We start from the raw sequence: 18,549 nt of genomic DNA on the forward strand, positions 1-18,549 counted from the left end.
AAAAGAGAAATTCAAGTCATTTCACTCAAAGGGAATTGTTTGGTGAAGAGGGTATTCTAAATGTTAAATTTAGGGAAGCTTACAGTTCTCTCAAGGACTGCTATGGTTATTTTGCTGACTGGCTTTAGCTTGAACCAAATACCCTGCTAAAGTGACCCTGGTACTTCTAAATTTATGACACCTGCTGGCAGATTCTGGCTTTGGTTGTTGGGATGAAAAGGGGCAACTATCCCCTAAGAGGCTGGGTCAGCAGTTTTGTCTGAGAAGGAGTGGAAGTGGCGGCAGCCCAGTGCCGTGCAGTGAGCCAGGTCACAGGGCCTGTTAGATCCTGGCTGCCACCGGCTGCTGTGCTACTGTGTGCAAGTGGTTTCGTCTGAGCTCATTTACTTCATTAGTAAATAATACCTATAAATAAAGGACAATGGGAAAATAGGTAGTGTTGAAGTCAGTGTGAATAGGTGTAAGCTTTGAAGGAAGAGGAAGCCCTGGTGGCCTAGAGGTTAAGTGCTACGGCTGCTAACCTAAAATGTCGTTAGTTCACATCCAACAGGCGCCCCTTGGGAACTTGACGGGGGCAGTTCTGCCCTGTTCTATAGGGTTGCGAAGAGTCAGAATCAACTCGATAGCAACTGAGTTGTTTTTTGTTTTTGTTTTGAAGAAAGAAGTTTGAAAAAATGTACCAAAGTTTAAAATCAGCATACCCTTTGTTTTAGCAATTCCACTTCTGGGAAGTTAACCTTTGGAAACAATCTAAAATTGTGCAAAGATGTCTTCACCAGGCTTTTTCCTGAAGTGTTGAATGTTTTTAACAGTGAAAAATTTGAAACAATGATATTCATCAAAAGGACACTGGTTACATGAATTACAGTACATCATTCAATTGAAGACTCACCAGCCATTAAATGATGTGTAGATTTACATTTATTGATATGTGAGGCTATGCGGTAGGCTAAATTCTAAGACAGTCCCCAAGACTTCTTGACATTATAGCTGGATTAAGGCATGTGAGGGCCCTAAACACTGATAATCTGTTGTGCCCCCTCCCCTGCTTACTCACAACTAGACCAATAAGCAGCATCATGGTAAATGGAGAAAATACTGAAGTTGTCAAGGATTTCATTTTACTTGGATCCACCATTAACGCCCATGGAAGCAGCAGTCAGGAAATCAAGTGATGTATTGCATTGGGCAAATCTGCTGCAAAAGACCTCTTTAAAGTGTCAAAAAGCAAAGATGTCACTGTGAGGACTAAGGTTCACGGTTCACCTGACCTTAGCCATGGTAATTTCAATTGCTTCATATGCACGCAAAAACTGGACAATGAACTAGGAAGACTGAAGAAGTGATGCCATTGAATTGGTGTGTGTGTGTCATAACAATATCAATTTCTTTAAAAGAAAGTCAGTCTGAGGGGAAATGAAAAATAAAATACATTTATATAATTTTTATTATCTAAATATTTCCTCAAGGAATTGTTCAATTTCCTTTCGTGGAGATACGTAAATATTCTGATAAAATATAAATATAATGTTTTGGTAAATGCCTTTTGTTGCTTTCTTTGAAGATGAATTTAGAGACGCACTCGTTGCAAAACATTTTGTACGATAAATATTGAATTTTGTGTCTTCTTAATGTGTCTAATACCTTGTTTATTAGCATAAATATCAAGTGCTGTGCCCACACAATAGACAATAAAAATGAAACTCATTTGATACACAAATTAAAACTTTTTATGTTAGATAAATATTAATATTTCCAGTATTTCTGGACATTTGCTATGTTAGTATTATACTATTAAAAAATGTATTATATCAAGTGTACACTAGATTGCATCCACGTGTATGCCAAACATTTGAAAGTTTTAAATATCATTGTTTACAAAGCTTAGGACATAACTCTGTACGTAAATGCTACACAATTAAAAAGTAACTTCATTGAATTCATTGCAAGGGCTGCCTTATTTGAGTTCTGAGACTGGAGTTCCCGTTGGTTGTTTACCAGGACGTGCACAAGCGCGCACCTGTGTGTTTGTATCATGGCAAAGATGCTGGCCCTCCTGGCTGAAGCTGTTGGATCAGCAGACATGGATGTACAAGACGGTTCTCTCAAAATGGATTAGAGACCTGTTGCTATTAATATAATCCATCCTTGCCCAGTAACCACTCATGTTGGATCCAGTTGCATATTGAGTGAATGTAGCAAGAGTTAGGCTCAACAGCCCACCCCTACTTCCTGTTTATTTGAAAGAAACAGTATCCTCCCAAGAGTCCTGCCAAGATAAAAAGTTTCAATTACATGGGAGGGGACCCTAGGAGACAGATGTCTACGAAGGAGTATGAAGTGGTGGGGGCCTCAAAGCTTAGACGACCTTGCACGTAGACACGTCTTGGTGACCCTGCATGAACTTTATTTCTGGCTGGCACATTCTTAAGCCCTGGAGCTGGTATTGGTTTTCTCTTCGCCGTCAGTTTCCTTCCAATGCTGTGCTGGCTTTTCCTTGTGTCGCCTCTGCTTGGCATCTATGGGCCCTTGCTCTGGACAACTAGTGCCCCTGTTTTGTTGATGCCCTAAGAACTTGCTTACCTTGTGTATGGGGTAATTCGTCCTTGCTTGCCATAGTCACTGAGATTGTAAATACGATGGATGTCCCTGGATGGCAGAAATGGTTAAGGGCTTGACTACTAGCCAAAAGATGGGTGGTTCCAACCCACCCAGCAGCGTCTCAGAAGACAGGCCTGGAGATCTGCTTCGGAAAGGCCACAGCCTTGAAAACCCTACGGAGCAGTTCTGCTCTGCACACACGGGGCTGCCAAGGCTTGGCATTGCCTCAACGGCAACGAACAGCAACAGCTCCTGTGATTGTGTTACTTTACATGGCAAAAGGAATTTTTTAGACGAGGTTAAGGTTACCGATCAGCTGGTTAGTAAATAGGGAAATTATCTGGGCGGACCTCACCTAATCACATGGGCCCTTTAAAAGCAGAATTTTCTCTGCCTGTGGCATAAGCCAGAGTCAGAGATTTGAAGCACGTTGTTGGCTTGAAGATGGAACGGGTCATGTGGAAAGGACTTGAGAGCCACCGCTGGCCAAATGCCAGTAAGAAAACAGGAACTTCAGTCACACAGCTGCAAAGAACTCGATTCTGCCAACAGTTAGAATGAACTTGGAAGAGGATTTCTCCCCAGAGCTCTGGATGGGAATTCAGTCTGGACAACACCTTGATTTCTGCCTGTGAGTAACCAGAGAATCCAGCCAGACTTCCTACCCACAGAACTGTGAGCTGATGAGTGCCGTGGCGATTTGTTACATAGCAACAGACAACTAGGAGCACATGGTTAACATGCTCAGCTGATTATCAACCAATTGGAGGTTCAAGTTTACCTAGAGGCACCTCTGCAGAAAGGCCTGGTGATCTCCTTCTGAAAAATCAGCCATTGAAAACCCTATGGAGCACTGTTCTACTCTGACACATACGGGGTTGCCATGAGTTGGAATGGACTCAATGCAGCTGTTGGTGGTGGCGGCTATAATGAGATCCCACTCTTGTATATATTACATGCGTAGACACAGAAAAATGTCTCAAAAGATGGATAATAAAATGCTGACAGCAGTGTTACGGGTAGTGAGAGAGTGAGTAGTTTTTATTTGCTTCATTCTTTATACTTTTCTGGGATTTTCTGAAAAATTTAAATGAGCATATATGACTAATAATCAGATGAAAAAATAAGGTTTTTAAAAGAAGGAAAGAAAATCATTGAAAAAGCAAATCCTAAGTGTCTCATAGGGCTGTAGTAGATTTAAATTATATAACAGATAAGAACGTTTTTCTGTAAATTGTGTACTATTATGGAAATACAATGTAGTATATTTTTCAAAGTCCATGATCTTCCCTCCTTACTTAGAACAAATTGGTCTGATTCCTCGAGGTATGTTTAATTTCAGAATTTTATTTTAAAGGGATTTGTGTGGCAGAATAGAATGGCTGTCGTAGCCTCATTGAAAGTCATTTATAAGGTCAAATTCTAACAATCTTACCACAAGTGCTCATTAAAATTTCCTACAAACAGAAAAAGAACACATTATGTGCCATTTTTAACTTAATTTGTTCCTTAAAATTACAGAATAATTCCTCGTAAAATATTAGATTCAAAGAATATTTGTGGAGAGTTATAAAGCACCTACAGAAACCCTGGTAACGTAGTGGTTAAGAGCTATGGCTGCTAACCAAAAGGTCGGCAGTTGGAATCCACCAGGCGCTCCTTGGAAGCTCTATGGGGCAGTTCTACTCTGTCCTGTAGGGGTTGCTAGGAGTCAGAATCGACTGGATGGCACTGGATTATACACCAACATTAGCATGGGGCAGCTCCACTCTGTCCTGTAGGGTCACTCTGAGTCGGAATCGACTCAATGGCAGTGGGAGGGTAAAGCACCTACAGGGTCCTTTCCAGTAAAATCCAAGATAAAAATCATTTTCACAGGTTGAAAATTATCAAAAGGTATAAATGGATTATAAATATATTTTGACATTCTGGTGGATTAAAAAAAATAAAGGCATTTTAAAAATTATATAGTTAAATTACAGATATGACATATTTGATTAAATCTAATCGTAAATCGAACACCACACCATCATTTCTTCTGGCCAAAACATAGACATGTTTAATCTGAAAAATCCACGAGTAGTTTTGATTAGTTTGATTTCTTCACAAAGATTCTTTTATAAGCTGGGCTATTCTCTGGAAAGCCTGAAATAGAAAAGAGATAAGAATTGATGAAATTAGGGTGCTACTCTGCCATAAGACCTGAAATTCAAACAAAGAACATCCTTCTTAGGCTGAGACAAGGAAATGAAAAGTCAAGTTGAACATTGGCTCTGTCGGGGGTGCCGTCATATCCACTCACGTGTGTAGAAATAAACATATCAATTTCCAGGGGTTTTTTGTTGTTGTTTGGCCCTCAAGATTATTTTTTGTCCCCCTCCACAGATTTTTATTTATTCATTTATTGTGCTTTAGGTGGAAGTTTACAGGTCAAGTTAGTTTCTCACACAAAATTTTATATACACATTGTTATATGACCCTGGTTGCTATCCCTATGTGACCACACATTCCTCCTTTCCACCCTGGATTTCCTGTGTCAATTCAATCAGCTCCTATCCCTTTCTGCCTTCTCATCTCACTTCTGGATGGGAGCTGCCCATTTAGTTTTGTGTATGTACTTGAATGAAGAAGTACACTCTTTACAAGTATGATTTTATGTTTTATAGTCCAGTCTATTCCTTGAAGAGTTGGCTTCCAGAATGGTTTTAGTTCTGGGTTAATACAGAGTTCGGGGGCCATGCCTTCTGGGGTTCCTCCAGTCTCAGTCAGACCATCGAATCTGGTCTTTTTTACTAGAATTTGAGTTCTGCACCCCATTTTTCTCCTGCTCCATCAGGGGCTCTCTGTTGTGTTCCCTATTAGGGTGGATATTGGTGGTAGCCGGGCACTACCCAGTTCTTCTGGTCTCAAGCTGATGGAGTCTCTGGTTTGTGTGGCCCTTTTTGTCTCTTGGGCTAATATTTTCCTTGTGTCTTTGGTGTTGTTCATTCTCTCTTGCTCCAGGTGGGCTGTGACCAATTGATGCATCTTAGATGGCCGCTTACTAGCTTTTAAGACACCAGACAGCACTCACCAAAGTGGGATGCAGAACACTTTTTAAAATTTTTATTGTGCTTTAAGTGAAAGTTTACAAATCAAGGCAGTCTCTCATATAAAAATTTATATACACCTTACTATATACTCCTAATTGCTCTCCCCTCAATGAGACAGCACATTCCTTCCTGCCACTCTCTATTTTCGTGTCCATTCCGCCAGCTTCTAACCCCTTCCACTCTCTCATCTCCCCTCCAGACAGGTGATGCCAACGAAGTCTCATGTGCCTACTTGATCCAAGAAGCTCACTCCTCACCAGCATCATTTTTCTATTCCATTGTCCAGTCCAATCCCTGTCTGGAGAGTTGGCTCAGGAATGGTTCCTGTCTTGGGCTAACAGAAGGTCTGGGGACCATGACCACCGGGATGCTTCCAGTCTCAGTCAGACCATTAAGTCTGGTCTTTTTATGAGAACTTGGGGTCTGCATCCCACTGCTCTCCTGCTCCCTCAGGGGTTCTCTGTTGTGTTCCCTGTCAGGGCAGTCATCGGTTGTAGCTGGGTGGAACATTTTTTTAATAAACTTTGTTATGCCAATTGACCTAGGTGTCCCCTGAAACCATGGTCCCCAGGCCCCCGCCCCCTGTTATACTGTCCCTCCAAGTATTCGGTTGTGCTCAGGAAACTTCTTAGCTTTTGGTTTAGTCTAATGGTGCTGACTTCCCCTGTACTGTGTGCTGTCTTTCCCTTCACCTAAGATAATTCTTGTCTACTATCAACTTAGTGAATACCTCCCTCCCTCGCTCCCCACCCTCATAAACCATCAAAGAATGTTTTCTTCTGTGTTTAAGCCTTTTCTTGAGTTCTTATAATAGTGGTCTTATACAATATTTTTCCTTTTGCCACTGACTAATTTCACTCAGCATAATGCCTTCCAGATTCTTCCATGTTATGAGATGTTTCCCGGATTCATCGTTGTTCTTTATCGTTGCATAGTATTCCATTGTGTGAATATACAATAATTTGTTTATCCATTCGTCCGTTGATGGACACCTAGGTTGTTTTCATCTTTTTGCTATTGTGAACAGTGCTGCAACGAACATGGGTATATATACATCTATTCATGTGAGGGCTCTTATTTCTGTAGGATATATTCCAAGGAGTGGGATTGCTGTATAGTATGGTACTTGTACCTTTATAAGGAAGCACCAAATTGATTTCCAAAGTGGTTGTACCATTTTACATTCACAACAGCAGTGTAGTAAGTGTTCCAGTCTCTCTACAACCTCTCCAACATTTATTATTTTGTGTTTTTTTTGATTAATACCAGCCTTGTTGGAATGAGATGGAATCTCATTGTAGTTTTGATTTGCATTTCTCTAATAGCTAAAGATCATGAGCATTTCCTCATGTATCTGTTAGGTGCCTGAATGTCTTCTTTGGTGAAGTGCCTGTTCAGATCCTTTGACCATTTTTTAATTGGTTATTTGTCTTTTTCTTGTTGAAGTTTTGCAGTATCTTGTAGATTTCAGAGATTAGACCCTGATGGGATATGTCGTAGCCAAAAATTTTTTCCCAGTGTGTAGGCTGTCTTTTTACTCTTTTGATGAAGTTTTTCAATGAGCTTAAGTGTTTAATTTTTAGGAGCTCCCAGTTATCTAGTTACTCTTTTGGTGTTTGTGCATTGTTAGTTATGTTTTGTATTCTCTTTATGCCATGTATGAGGGCTCTTAGCATTGTCCCTATTTTTTTTTTCCATGATCTTTATCATTTTAGATTTTATATTTAGGTCTTTGATCCATTTTGAATTCGTGTTTGTGCATGGTGTGAGGTATGGGTCTTGTTTCATTTTTTTGCAGATGGATATCCAGTTATGCCAGCACCATTTGTTAAGGAGACTGTCTTTTCCCCATTTAACAGACTTTGGGCCTTTGTCATATATCAGATGTTCACAGGTGGATGAATTTACGTCTGGATTCTCAATTCTGTTCCATTAGTCTATGCATCTGTTGTTGTACCAGTACTAGGCTATTTTGGCTACCATGACGGTATAATAGGTTCTAAAATCAGGTACTGTGAGGCCTCCCACTTTGTTCTTCAGTAATGCTTTACTTATCCAGGATCTCTTCCCTGTCCAAGTGAAGTTGGTAATTTGTTTCTCTACCTCATTTAAAAATGTCATGGGAATTTGGATCGAGATTGCATTGTATCTGTAGATCACTTTGGATAGTACTGATATTTTCACTATGTTGAGTCTTCCTATTCATGAACAAGGTATGTTTTTCCATTTATGTAGGTCTCTTTTGGTTTCCTGCAGTAATGTGTTGTAATTTTCTTGGTATAGGTCTTTTACGTCTCTGGTTAGATTTATCTTCTTGGGGGCTACTGTAAACAGTATTGATTTGGTGATTTCCTCTTCAAAGTTCTCTTTGTTGGTGTAGAGGAATCCAACTGATTTTTTTTAATGTTTATCATGTATCCTGATACTTTGCTGAAATCTTGTTTTAGTTTCTGTAGTTTTCTTGTGGATTCTTTGGGTTTTTCTGTGTATAAGATCATATCTGCAAATAAGGATACTTTCAGTTCTTCCCTACCAATTTGGGTGCTCTTCACTTCTTTTTCTTGCCTTATTGTTCTGGTTAGGACCTCCAGCACAATGTTGAATAAGGGTGGTGATAAAGGGCATCCTTGTCTTGTTCCCATCCTCAAGAGGAATGCATTCAGACTCTCTTGATTTAAGATGACGTTGGCTGTTGACTTTGTATAAATGCCCTTTATTATGGTTGAGGAATTTCCCTTCTATTCCTATTTTGCTGAGAGTTTTTATCGTGAATGGGTGTTGGCCTTTGTCAAATACCTTTTCTGCATCAATTAATAAGATCATGTGGTTCTTATGTTCTGCCTTATTAATGTGATGGATTACATTGATTGTTTTTCTAATGTTGAACAATCCCTGCCTACCCGGTATGAATCCCACTTGGTCATGGTGAATTATTTTTTTGATATGTTGTTGAAGTCTATTGGCTAGAGTTTTGTTGAGGATTTTTGCATCAATGTTCATGAGGGATATTGGTCTGTAATTTTTTTTTTGTGATGTCTTTACCTGGATTTGGTATCAGGGTTATACTGGCTTCATAGAATGAGTTTGGGAGTATTCCATCCTTTTCTATGCTGTGAAATACCTTTAGTAGTAGTGGTGTTAACTCTTTCCTGAAAGTTTGGTAGAACTCTGCAGTGAAGCTGTCAGGGCCAGGGCTTTTTTTGTTGGGAGATTTTTAATTACTCCTTGAATCTCTTCTTTTGTTATAGGTTTATTTAGTTGTTCTACCTTGGTTTTTGTTAATTTAGGTAGGTAATGTGTTTCTAGAAATTTGTCCATTTCCTCTAGGTTTTCAAATTTGTTGGAGTACAATTTTTCATAGTATTGTTATAATTCTTTTAATTTCATGGGCTCTGTTGTGATATCACCCATCTCATTTCTTATCTGGTTTATCTGCTTCGTTTCCTCTTTTTCTTTTGTCAGTTCGTCCAGTGGTTTATCAATTTTGTTGCTCTTTTCAAATAACCAGCTTTTGGTCTTGTGAATTCTTTCAACTGTTTTTTGATTCTCTTTTGCATTTATTTCCACTCTAATTTTTATTATTTCCTTTCTTCTGGTGCCCATGGGCTTCTTTTGCTGCCCTCTTCCTATTTGTTCAATTTGTGGGAGTAATGTTTTGATTTCAGCTCTTTCTTCTTCGTGAATGTGTGCATTTATTGCTATAAACTGACCTCTGAGCTTTCTCATTTGATTCTGTGAACTTCTTGTACTCCATACTTGATTTCTTCTATAACCCAGTAGTTTTTTAGCAGGATGTTGTTCAGTTTCTATACGTTTGATTTTTTTTCTTTGCTTTTTCTGTTATTGACTTCTATTTTTATGGCTTTATGGTCAGAAAAGATGTTTTGTAATATTTCAACAATTTGGTTTCTGTTAAGGCTTGCTTTGTGGCCTAATATGCGGTCTATTCTGGAGAATGGTCCATGTGCACTGGAAAAGAAAGTGTACTTGGCTGCTGTTGGGTGGACTGTTCTGTATACATCTATGAGATCAAGTTGGTTGACTGTGGTATTTAGATCTTCCATGTGTTTACTGAGCTTCGTTCTGGATGTTCTGTCCTTCACCAGAAGTGGTGTGTTGACGTCCCCTACTATTATTGTGGAGCTATTTATTTCTTTTTTCAATGCTATTAGTGTTTGTTTTAAGTATTTTGGAGCCCTGTCATTGGGTGAGTAAATATTTATTATGGTTATGTCCTCCTGGTGTACTGGCCCTTTAATCATTATATGGTGTCCTTCCTTATCCTTTGTGGTGGATTTTACTTTAAAGTCTATTTTGTCAGAGGTTAATATATTGCCACTCCTACTCTCTTTTGATTGTTTGATATATTTTTTTCCATTGAGTTTTAGTTTGTTTGTGTCTTTGAGTCTAAGGGGTGTCTCTTGTAGGCAGCATATAGGTGGCTTGGGTTTTTTTTTTTAAATCCATTCCGCAACTCTCTCTGTATTGGTGTATTTAGTCCATTTACAATCAGCATAATTATTGATAGGTGTGAGTTTAGTGCTGTCATTTGATTTTTTTTTTTTAATGTGTGTTGTTGACAGTTTCTTGTTCCACTTAATTTTCTGTGCTGAGTTGTTTTTCTTTATGTATCTTCTCTTCATCTTTCTCATCATGGTTGATTTGGATATTTCTTGAGTCTTTGTGTTTTTCTTCTTTTTTATTTTGATGTGTAGGACTATTATTTCCTTTGTGGTTACTTTAATATTTACCTCTATTTTTCTCACTTTAAACCAATCTTTTATTTCTGGATACCGCCTTGACTTCCTCTCCATATGAAAATTCAGTGACTACATTATGTAGTTCTTTTTTGTTTTAATGTTGTCATCTTGTAGATATTAATGTCTCTGTTTCCGTATTTTCAGTGTTTTAGCATTGATTTATTTTTGTGACTTCCCTATCTGGGTTGATATCTGGTTGTTCTGTCCTGGGTTCTAGTCTTGGGTTGTTATCTGATGTTACTGATTTTCTAACTGGAGTACTCCTTTTAGTATTTCTTATAATTTTGGTTCAGTTCTTATAAATTTCCTTAACTTCTGTTTATCTGGAAATGCCTTAATTTTGCCTTTGTATTTGAGAGACAGCTTTGCTAGATATATAATTCTTGGTTGGCAATTTTTTCCTTCAAGGCTCTACATATCTCATCCTGTTGCCTTCTTGCCTACTTGGTTTCTGCTGAGTAGTGAGGCCTTAGTCTTATTGACTTTCCTTTGTAGATGACTTTTCATTCATCCTTAGTTGCTCTTAAAATTCTCTCTTTATTTTTGGTTTTGGCAGGTTTGATTATGATATGTCTTGGTGACTTTCACAGAAACCCTGGTAGCATAATGGTTAAGAGCTACGCCTGCTAACCAAAAGGCCAGTGGTTCAAATCCACCAGGCGCTCCTTGAAAACTGTATGGGGCAGTTCTACTCTGTCCTATAGAGTCACTAGGAGTCGGAATCGACTGGACGGCGACGGGTTTGGTTTTTTGTTTTTTTTGTTGACTTTCTTTTGGGATCTATCCTGTGTGGGGTTCAATGAGCTTCTTGGGTAGATATCTTCTCGTCTTTTATGGTACCAAGGAAGTTTTCTGCCAACAAATCTTCAACAATTCTCTCTGTAGTTTCTGTTATTCCCCACTGTTCTGGTACTCCAATCACTTATAGGTTACTCCTCTTGACAGAGTTTCACATAATTCTCAGGGTTTCTTCATTTCTTAAAATTCTTTTATCTGATTTTTCCTCAAATAAATTGGTGTCAAGGGTATTACCTTCAATCTCACTAATTCTGACCTCCCTTGTCTCAATTCTGCTCCTATGGCTTTGTATTGACTTGTCTAATTCTGAAATTTTATTGTTAATCTTTTGGATTTCTCTTTGCTGTCTTTCTATGGATTCTTGCAGCCTGTTAAGTTTGTCACTGTGCTCTTGTATAACCTTAACTTCCTCTGTGGCTTGGTCTGTGTTTCGCCTGCCCTCCTTCCTGATCTCTTGAAAAGCTCTTCATATTAATCTTTTGAATTCTACCTCCGGTAATTCCAAGACCTCCTCTTCCTCCAGGAGGTTTTTCTATTTTTTCTTTTGGTTGCTTCCTGAAGCCATCATGGTTTGCCTCTTTATGTGATCTGATATTGACTGCTGTCTCTGAGCCATCAATAAGTTATTGTATATATTTATTTTATATTTGCTTAAAAAAAAAAAAAAGAAAATGTTCTAGCTTCTTGTTTTGATATGCCCAGATAGGCTGTTCATGTGAGCTACTTTGATTATTGGCATCTTTGAAGCTCACACATCCTGTCACCAGGTGGTTACAGCTGCTACTAGGTATGTGAGACCAGGAGTCCATTTACTTTTTTTGTGTGGATTCAGCTCAGGTGTCCAGGTTGTCAGTCACAGAGTGTGTGGTACAGGCTCTCACCTACAGTTCTAGATGGGCAGGGCTATGTAGTGGTGACTGGAGCTGGCACAGGTATCTGGCTGTAGTAGGAGGTTATGTGCCAAGCAAGGCCACTGAGTGCCTGGGTGGAAGGCGTGTCCCTGTTCCCTAGAACTCATAGATGGGTGGGTTTTGCAGCCGGACTTTGGGCACCCAATGCTGTTGGCTTTAAGTCCTGGGAGGCACCACTTATTCGTGGACCCCTGTCATGGGGCTAGCTGGAGGGGGTGGAGCCACTGGTCCTCAGGTCCCTGATGTGGGTAGATGAGGAACCTGCTTAAATGGTAGGGTGGTGTCAAATGTCACCAATCTGCCACACCTTCTTAGCTTTTGAAGCTGAAAACAGGCTTCAGGTATATACCCTGTTGTACTATGCTAATAAGGGCCTACACTGTTGGAATGGGCCCATGCAGGTCTAGGCAGGGTTGAAAGCCATTAAAAGTCCTCCACAAGTTATTTTTATAAAGTCTTACAGAATTTTTATAGAATCTTATTACTCCATAGAATCTTTCACCAGCATGCGCACTTTACAGTTTCAACTGCCCAACTCTTTTGATATATAAAATCAGAGTGAGCTTATGAAAAGTATTCTTAGTGACGTATGGAAGCGAGTGGAAGAAGCTCACACCAGAAAGGACCATCTCCAAGGACAAGCACACACTCTTCTCAGGGTTAACGGTACTGTTCAATTTAGGGCTCTTCTGCTTGGATTCCCAGATACACAGTTCTTGGGATCTTGTTTATTTGCTTCTTGTTATTTCGGTTAAAGCTGGACTTTGTGATTACTAGTTCCTGTCCAGTTGACTCTGACTCGCGATGACCCCTGTGTGTATCAGAGTAGAACTGTACTCCAACGAGTTTCAATGGCTCATTTTTCAGAAGTAAGTCACCAGGCCTTTCTTTTGAAGTGGCTCTGGGTGGACTTGAACCTCCAACCTTTTGGTTAGCAGCCAAGCACGTTAATTGTTTACATGACCCAGAGACTCCTGGCTTTGTGATTACCTTAAGAATTTAACCCTAGCTGATGTTATTTTCTTCAGAGAAAGAGAGTGATAACTACCATGAATTTGTACTTTGGTTCATGTTAATTCCATGAAGGAAGGAAGAAGAGGTTTCTATATAACATGCTGGTAATCTCCAACACTATAGCTTCTGAGAAATTATTCATGAGGACAATAGAATTTAACTCCAACTTGTTCTCATTGCTTGTGTACAGATGTCTAGCAACAAAGAAAATGTGTCTTTTTGTGGTATGCATAACTTTTCAACTAATATCTGGTTTTTAGGAACCCAAGCAGACTTTAATTATGTTGGAACTCACAAAATGGACACATGTGCCAAAAAACAGAATTGATACCAGGCGTTACTTGAAGTGAATCACCTACTTACCACATCCATCTGCTCTGGAGAAGCCAAAGAGAAGGACGCTCTAAAGTAAGGACAAGGAGCTGAGCAATCAATGAAGAAAGCACATCCAGGTACCATCAATACCTAAGAGAGTTTACGGAAAATAAGTGGCTTACTCCTAAAGAAAAACTAAAGGAAAACATGGGTAAACCTAGTCTTGGAGTGGGGAAGGACTTCTTAAGTTTAAAAGCAGTTGAAGAAACCACAAGAGAAAAATCAGTTTCTATAAAAATTCTGTATATCATACAATAAACAAAACTAAAAGTACAGAAAAGTATACTGGAAAAATATTTGCAACAAAATATTCAAAAGCTACCTTTTCTCCAGGTATACAAAATGCACAGAAACTGATAAGAAAAACACTAAAATTCTAGCATTAATGGGTAAAGGACAACTTACAAAAGAAATACAAATGGTAATAAACATGGAAAAATGTTTAACATCACTAGAAAAGTGACATTTATTCAAACAATGAGATAATGTTTTTAAGTTATCAAATGTGGAAGTGACTTTCAAGCCAGGACCTGAAGGATAACCAGGTACAGGCTGTGCAGAAAGGGAAGAGATGCAACGTGAAAAGCCCTAGAGTTGGAAGGAAATTGGTGCATCAAAGAACTCAAAGAAGGTAAGCAGTTATGGACATAGTGGGAAGGAAGGAAAACGCTCAGTGAGCAGTGCAGGCAGTGTGTCAAGATGAGTGGTGGGAACAACTGTGACTTCTGGTGGCGGCTGTGGCAGGGACAGCTTGCTGGTTGCCAGCTTCATGTCCTCTTCTTCCTGGCATGCAAACACACTCTGTTCCTCAGTCTCCCTCTAGTCAGGTGTGGCCCCATGACATCCCCTAGCCAGCAGATATGAGCAGAAGTCATGTGTGCTACTTCTAGGCCTGGCCCATAAAAATCTCCCCCGTGTGACCCGCCATGCTCCTTCCAAATTGCAGACCTTGGGATCCATGTGTTGAAGACTAAAGGGCAACAAGAGAAATCACTGCTTGGAGCAGAGTTGCCTGCAGGTCACATCTTTGAATTTTATATGAATCAGAAATAAACTTTTACTGTGTTAAGCCTTGGAGATTTGGGGCTTTATCTTTTAAAGCAGTTAATGTTAACCTGTATAACCATGATCTGCATAAGCATGAAGTAACTGTTACAATCTGGACACTGTCTGCTAGAACAGGGTGATTTGGGAGTGAGATGATCTGGGACATTCTGGGGATGAGATTTCTAAGCAGAAGCTGAGCTTCTTTGTCCTGATTAACAACAAAATAAAAGCCATCATCTTCCCTAGCAGGGAGGAAAATGGTAATGTCTGTAAAATGACCAAAATCTGGGCTAAAGTAGTGTTTTCAAGATTATTTAGAAAAAGCAAAGGCATAAGCAACAGGATAATGGAATAAATGAAGAGGTCTAAAAAAATCATAATAAAATGTTGTTTATATCCATAGCATCTAGCTCAGAGACACATGCAAATAGCCACTTACCAAATGACATTGATAGAAGAGCAAAGAGGGTATCAGATTGATCACATTACAATGTATTTCTCTGAAATAAGGCACTTAAATATTTATTAAGTACCTACTATGTGCTCTTAGAAGCCCTGGTGGCACAGTGGTTAAGAGCTTGGCTGCTAACCAAAACGTCAGGAGTTGGAATCCACCAGCCACTCCCTGCAAACCCTATGGGACAGTTCTACTCTGTCCTATAGGGTCACTATGAGTCGGAATTGACTGGATGGCAATGGTTCTGTAAAGATTACAGCCTTGGAAACTCTGTGGGGCAGTTCCACTCTGTCCTATAGGGTTGCTGTGAGTCAGAACTGACTTGATGGCAACTGGCATGTGCTGATACTGAAATTACAACAATTAATTAATAAAGCACAAGGCCTGCCCTTCAGTAAGCTGGTTAGAGGATAATGACTTCCCCAAGATAGTGGGGCCAATCCTAACGTCCAGGCGGTCTGTCTCTAGGTCTAACCTCTATACCCTTCATCTTGTATGCACTATGATGGCACTACGCCGTTGTCAACACGGTCCATTCTCTTTAACATTGCTTATTTTTTTAAAGACTGACTCTAGGAACAGATCTGAGTGTAGCAAACAGCTGAAAACGTGATGAAGGATTTAATTAATGAGGAAGGGATAATTTGTTTGGTAAACTGGATATCAACACAGAAAAATATTTAGATTTTTCAGCTTAGTCAATGCCCCAAATGAATTCTAAGTAGATTTATGATCTAAGTACAAAAGGAGAAAATAAAAATCCTATGAGAGATTTTCGTGGGTTAATTTTAAGTTACAAAAAGCAGGAAACAAAATTTTCTATGTAATTTTAACCATATAAAATAATTGTGCAGTAAAAGCACTAGAAAAATATATAAAAGCTCTTCAAGAAAATACACCACAAACAGTCTCAATATCTGGGTGATGAAATTATGGGCTGTTCTAAAATTTTTCTTTATGCTTTTATGCATTTTCCAAATTTGCCAGTGAGAGACTACCTTCCAATCCATTTTAAATACTAATAGTTAACACCTTTCAAGCCTTTACTGTGTGTCAGGTACTAGTCTAAGTGACTTACACATGTTAGGTCATTGAATCATCACAGTAACCCCATGAGAGAAGGATTCTTATTATCTCCATTGTACAGATGAGGCACAGAGAGGGTAATTAACTTACCCAAAACCACACAGCCAGTAAGGGGTGGAGCTAGGATTCAAACCCATATCCAGAGACTGTGATTTTAACCCCTAAGCTACTCAATAGTCAAAATGACGTTAAGGACTGTATTCCCATTAATGTAGACCAGCTGAATAATTATGCAGCCCCAAAATTGATTATGAATTTAATAATGAGGTAACATATATGATATTAAAACATTATGAGTTGGGCGAATGGGCACCTTTCTCCATTTTTATTCAAATAAAGAATTACTTTAAAGAAAAAAACTATAACTTTTTTTAGGCCTTTTCCCCCATTTTACCTGATTCTTAATGGCTTTCTCTTCAATCAGCTGTTTCGTATCAGAAATGCCCTTAATTTTAATCCATAAAAACATTCCACCAGCAGGAACATGCCATTCTGCCAAATCTATAGACGAAAGAAGAGAAGAACTATCCCCTGGAGCCATTTTCGATGATATCAAATATATCTCTTAATGACATTAGGGCAGTAATTGTAAACTACTATTTCTGAAAAAGTTTCTTCAATGATAGCACTTTAAAAAATATAATTGTGTAAGTTCTGAAAATTAATGTTCTGGTTTTTATTTCAAAATGGGAGTGAGTTCAGGGGTGAGAGAGAGAAAGGAGGGATGGAGACTGAGCAGTTTATGTGTGTGTCTTTACAATTTTAGCCTTGACATCTAGTGCCTATATTTCCTTCCCTCAGTTAGTACTACACCTAAGACAAATACGGCTGTTTGAACTTTACAGGAGGATTCTTGACCTCTTTCTAGAATCTTCCAATGTGTCAATAAATCCTAGCATGTATGTAATAGCTTAAAAGTTCAATGGATTAGAATTTTTATCAGAAGGTAATTATGAAAAGAAGTACTTAAAATTCAAGAATTCCAGATGTATTTGTATACTTTCTGTTTCATTAAGTATTAGGATAGAGAAATCAAGAAGGAAGGATAATTATTTCAATTTTAATTACTATCTTTTTTAAAAAGAAAACTTGCTGTGGATTAAAACTTTTTCTTTAACACTATTTAAAGTGGTAGAATCTTATTAAAAAGATTATAATAATGAGTTGTTTTTTTTTGGTTTCTATTATTCATACTGAAAGCATTTTTGATATCATTAAAGCCATGTAATTCATTTGACTTCCTTCCATAATAGAAAGTTAAATCTAAACCATTCTGCAATCAAATTAGTAATAGATAATATTAGACAAAAAATAAGGTGAATGATTAGAAGGCAAATCATTTGTAATGAGAGAATTTGCCTTAGACTGTCCTATTTTGTCTTTTTTTGGAACATTTTATTGTTGTTTAGGTGAAAGTTTACAAAGCAAATTCGTTTCCATTCAAAATTTATACACAGCTTGTTTTGTGACACTGGTTGCAAACCCTGAATGTGTCAGCACTCTCCCCGCTTCCTCCCTGGGTTCCCTGTGTCCATTTGACCAGCTTTCCTGCCCCTACCTTCCTTCTGAACTTTGCTTTTGGGCAAACGCTGCCCTTAGGTCTCGTACAGTTGATTGTTCTGAGGTGCATATTCCTCACTGGTGTTACTGTTCATTTTATAGGCCTGTCTGTTGTGTGGCTATAATGTGATCTGTGGGAGTGATACCTGTTCCAAGTTTGAAGGGTGTCCAAGGGCCATAGACTTGGGGGTTCCACCAGTCTCTATCAGACCAGTAAGTCCGGTCTTATTTATGAGTTTGAATTTTGTTCTGCATTTCTCTCCCACTGTCCATGATCTACTGTTGTGGACCCAGTCAGAGCAGTTGGTAGTGGTAGTCAGGCCTATTTTGCCTTTACACAGCCTAATATGAAACAGAGTATATTGCTTGTTTGAGAATTCTTCTTCTATTTGAGGGAAAATTTTGAAAAAACCCTAAAACCTTTTGCATATAGACATTATTTCTCTTTAATTAAGTTATTGCTGGTTGATTTTTAAACTAACCAATTTTTTTTTAACCATCAAGTCTTTGCAGGAGGCAGGTAGAACAGAGGGTGGCAGAGCTGAGCCAGGGTTTGCCGTCTGTCATTTCTGAGATCATCTTTAAGATAATGATTTCTTGGCAAGAAGAATCCTGGGCTCTTGTTTCTTCCCCACTGGGACTATTAGCAATAGTATGCAGTGTTCCCCACCCCTCATATAGGTGCTACTGCTCATCACAGGGGCGGATATGTGGTGCACTCACCACTTAACCACTTGTCTGCAGCTGCCAGTAACACATCCCTCTGCTTCCTGTAGAAATCGATAACCCTAGAAGAGGAAACAAGGAAAAGGATGTCTTCAGTATATTGACTATAGGTACTAAAAAGG

At 38.8% G+C, this 18,549-nt stretch overlaps 1 protein-coding gene across 1 annotated transcript in view; it reads right to left on the reverse strand.

The window, feature by feature from the left end:
• Window positions 1-3,654: 3,654 nt before the first annotated feature.
• The window catches only part of AADAT (aminoadipate aminotransferase), a 35,225-nt gene continuing 20,330 nt past the window's right edge, over window positions 3,655-18,549 (reverse strand). Inside the window, exons 10-13 of the mRNA XM_049864524.1 lie at window positions 18,425-18,489; window positions 16,536-16,642; window positions 13,540-13,641; window positions 3,655-4,746 (exon numbers count right to left, since the gene is read on the reverse strand). Of these exons, the coding sequence (XP_049720481.1) occupies window positions 4,705-4,746; window positions 13,540-13,641; window positions 16,536-16,642; window positions 18,425-18,489 (316 nt within the window). The 3' untranslated portion in view covers window positions 3,655-4,704. The remainder of the gene's footprint in view (window positions 4,747-13,539; window positions 13,642-16,535; window positions 16,643-18,424; window positions 18,490-18,549) is intronic.

This window comes from Elephas maximus, chromosome 21 (genome assembly GCF_024166365.1).
Source record: "Elephas maximus indicus isolate mEleMax1 chromosome 21, mEleMax1 primary haplotype, whole genome shotgun sequence".
Taxonomy (NCBI): Eukaryota; Metazoa; Chordata; class Mammalia; order Proboscidea; family Elephantidae; genus Elephas; species Elephas maximus.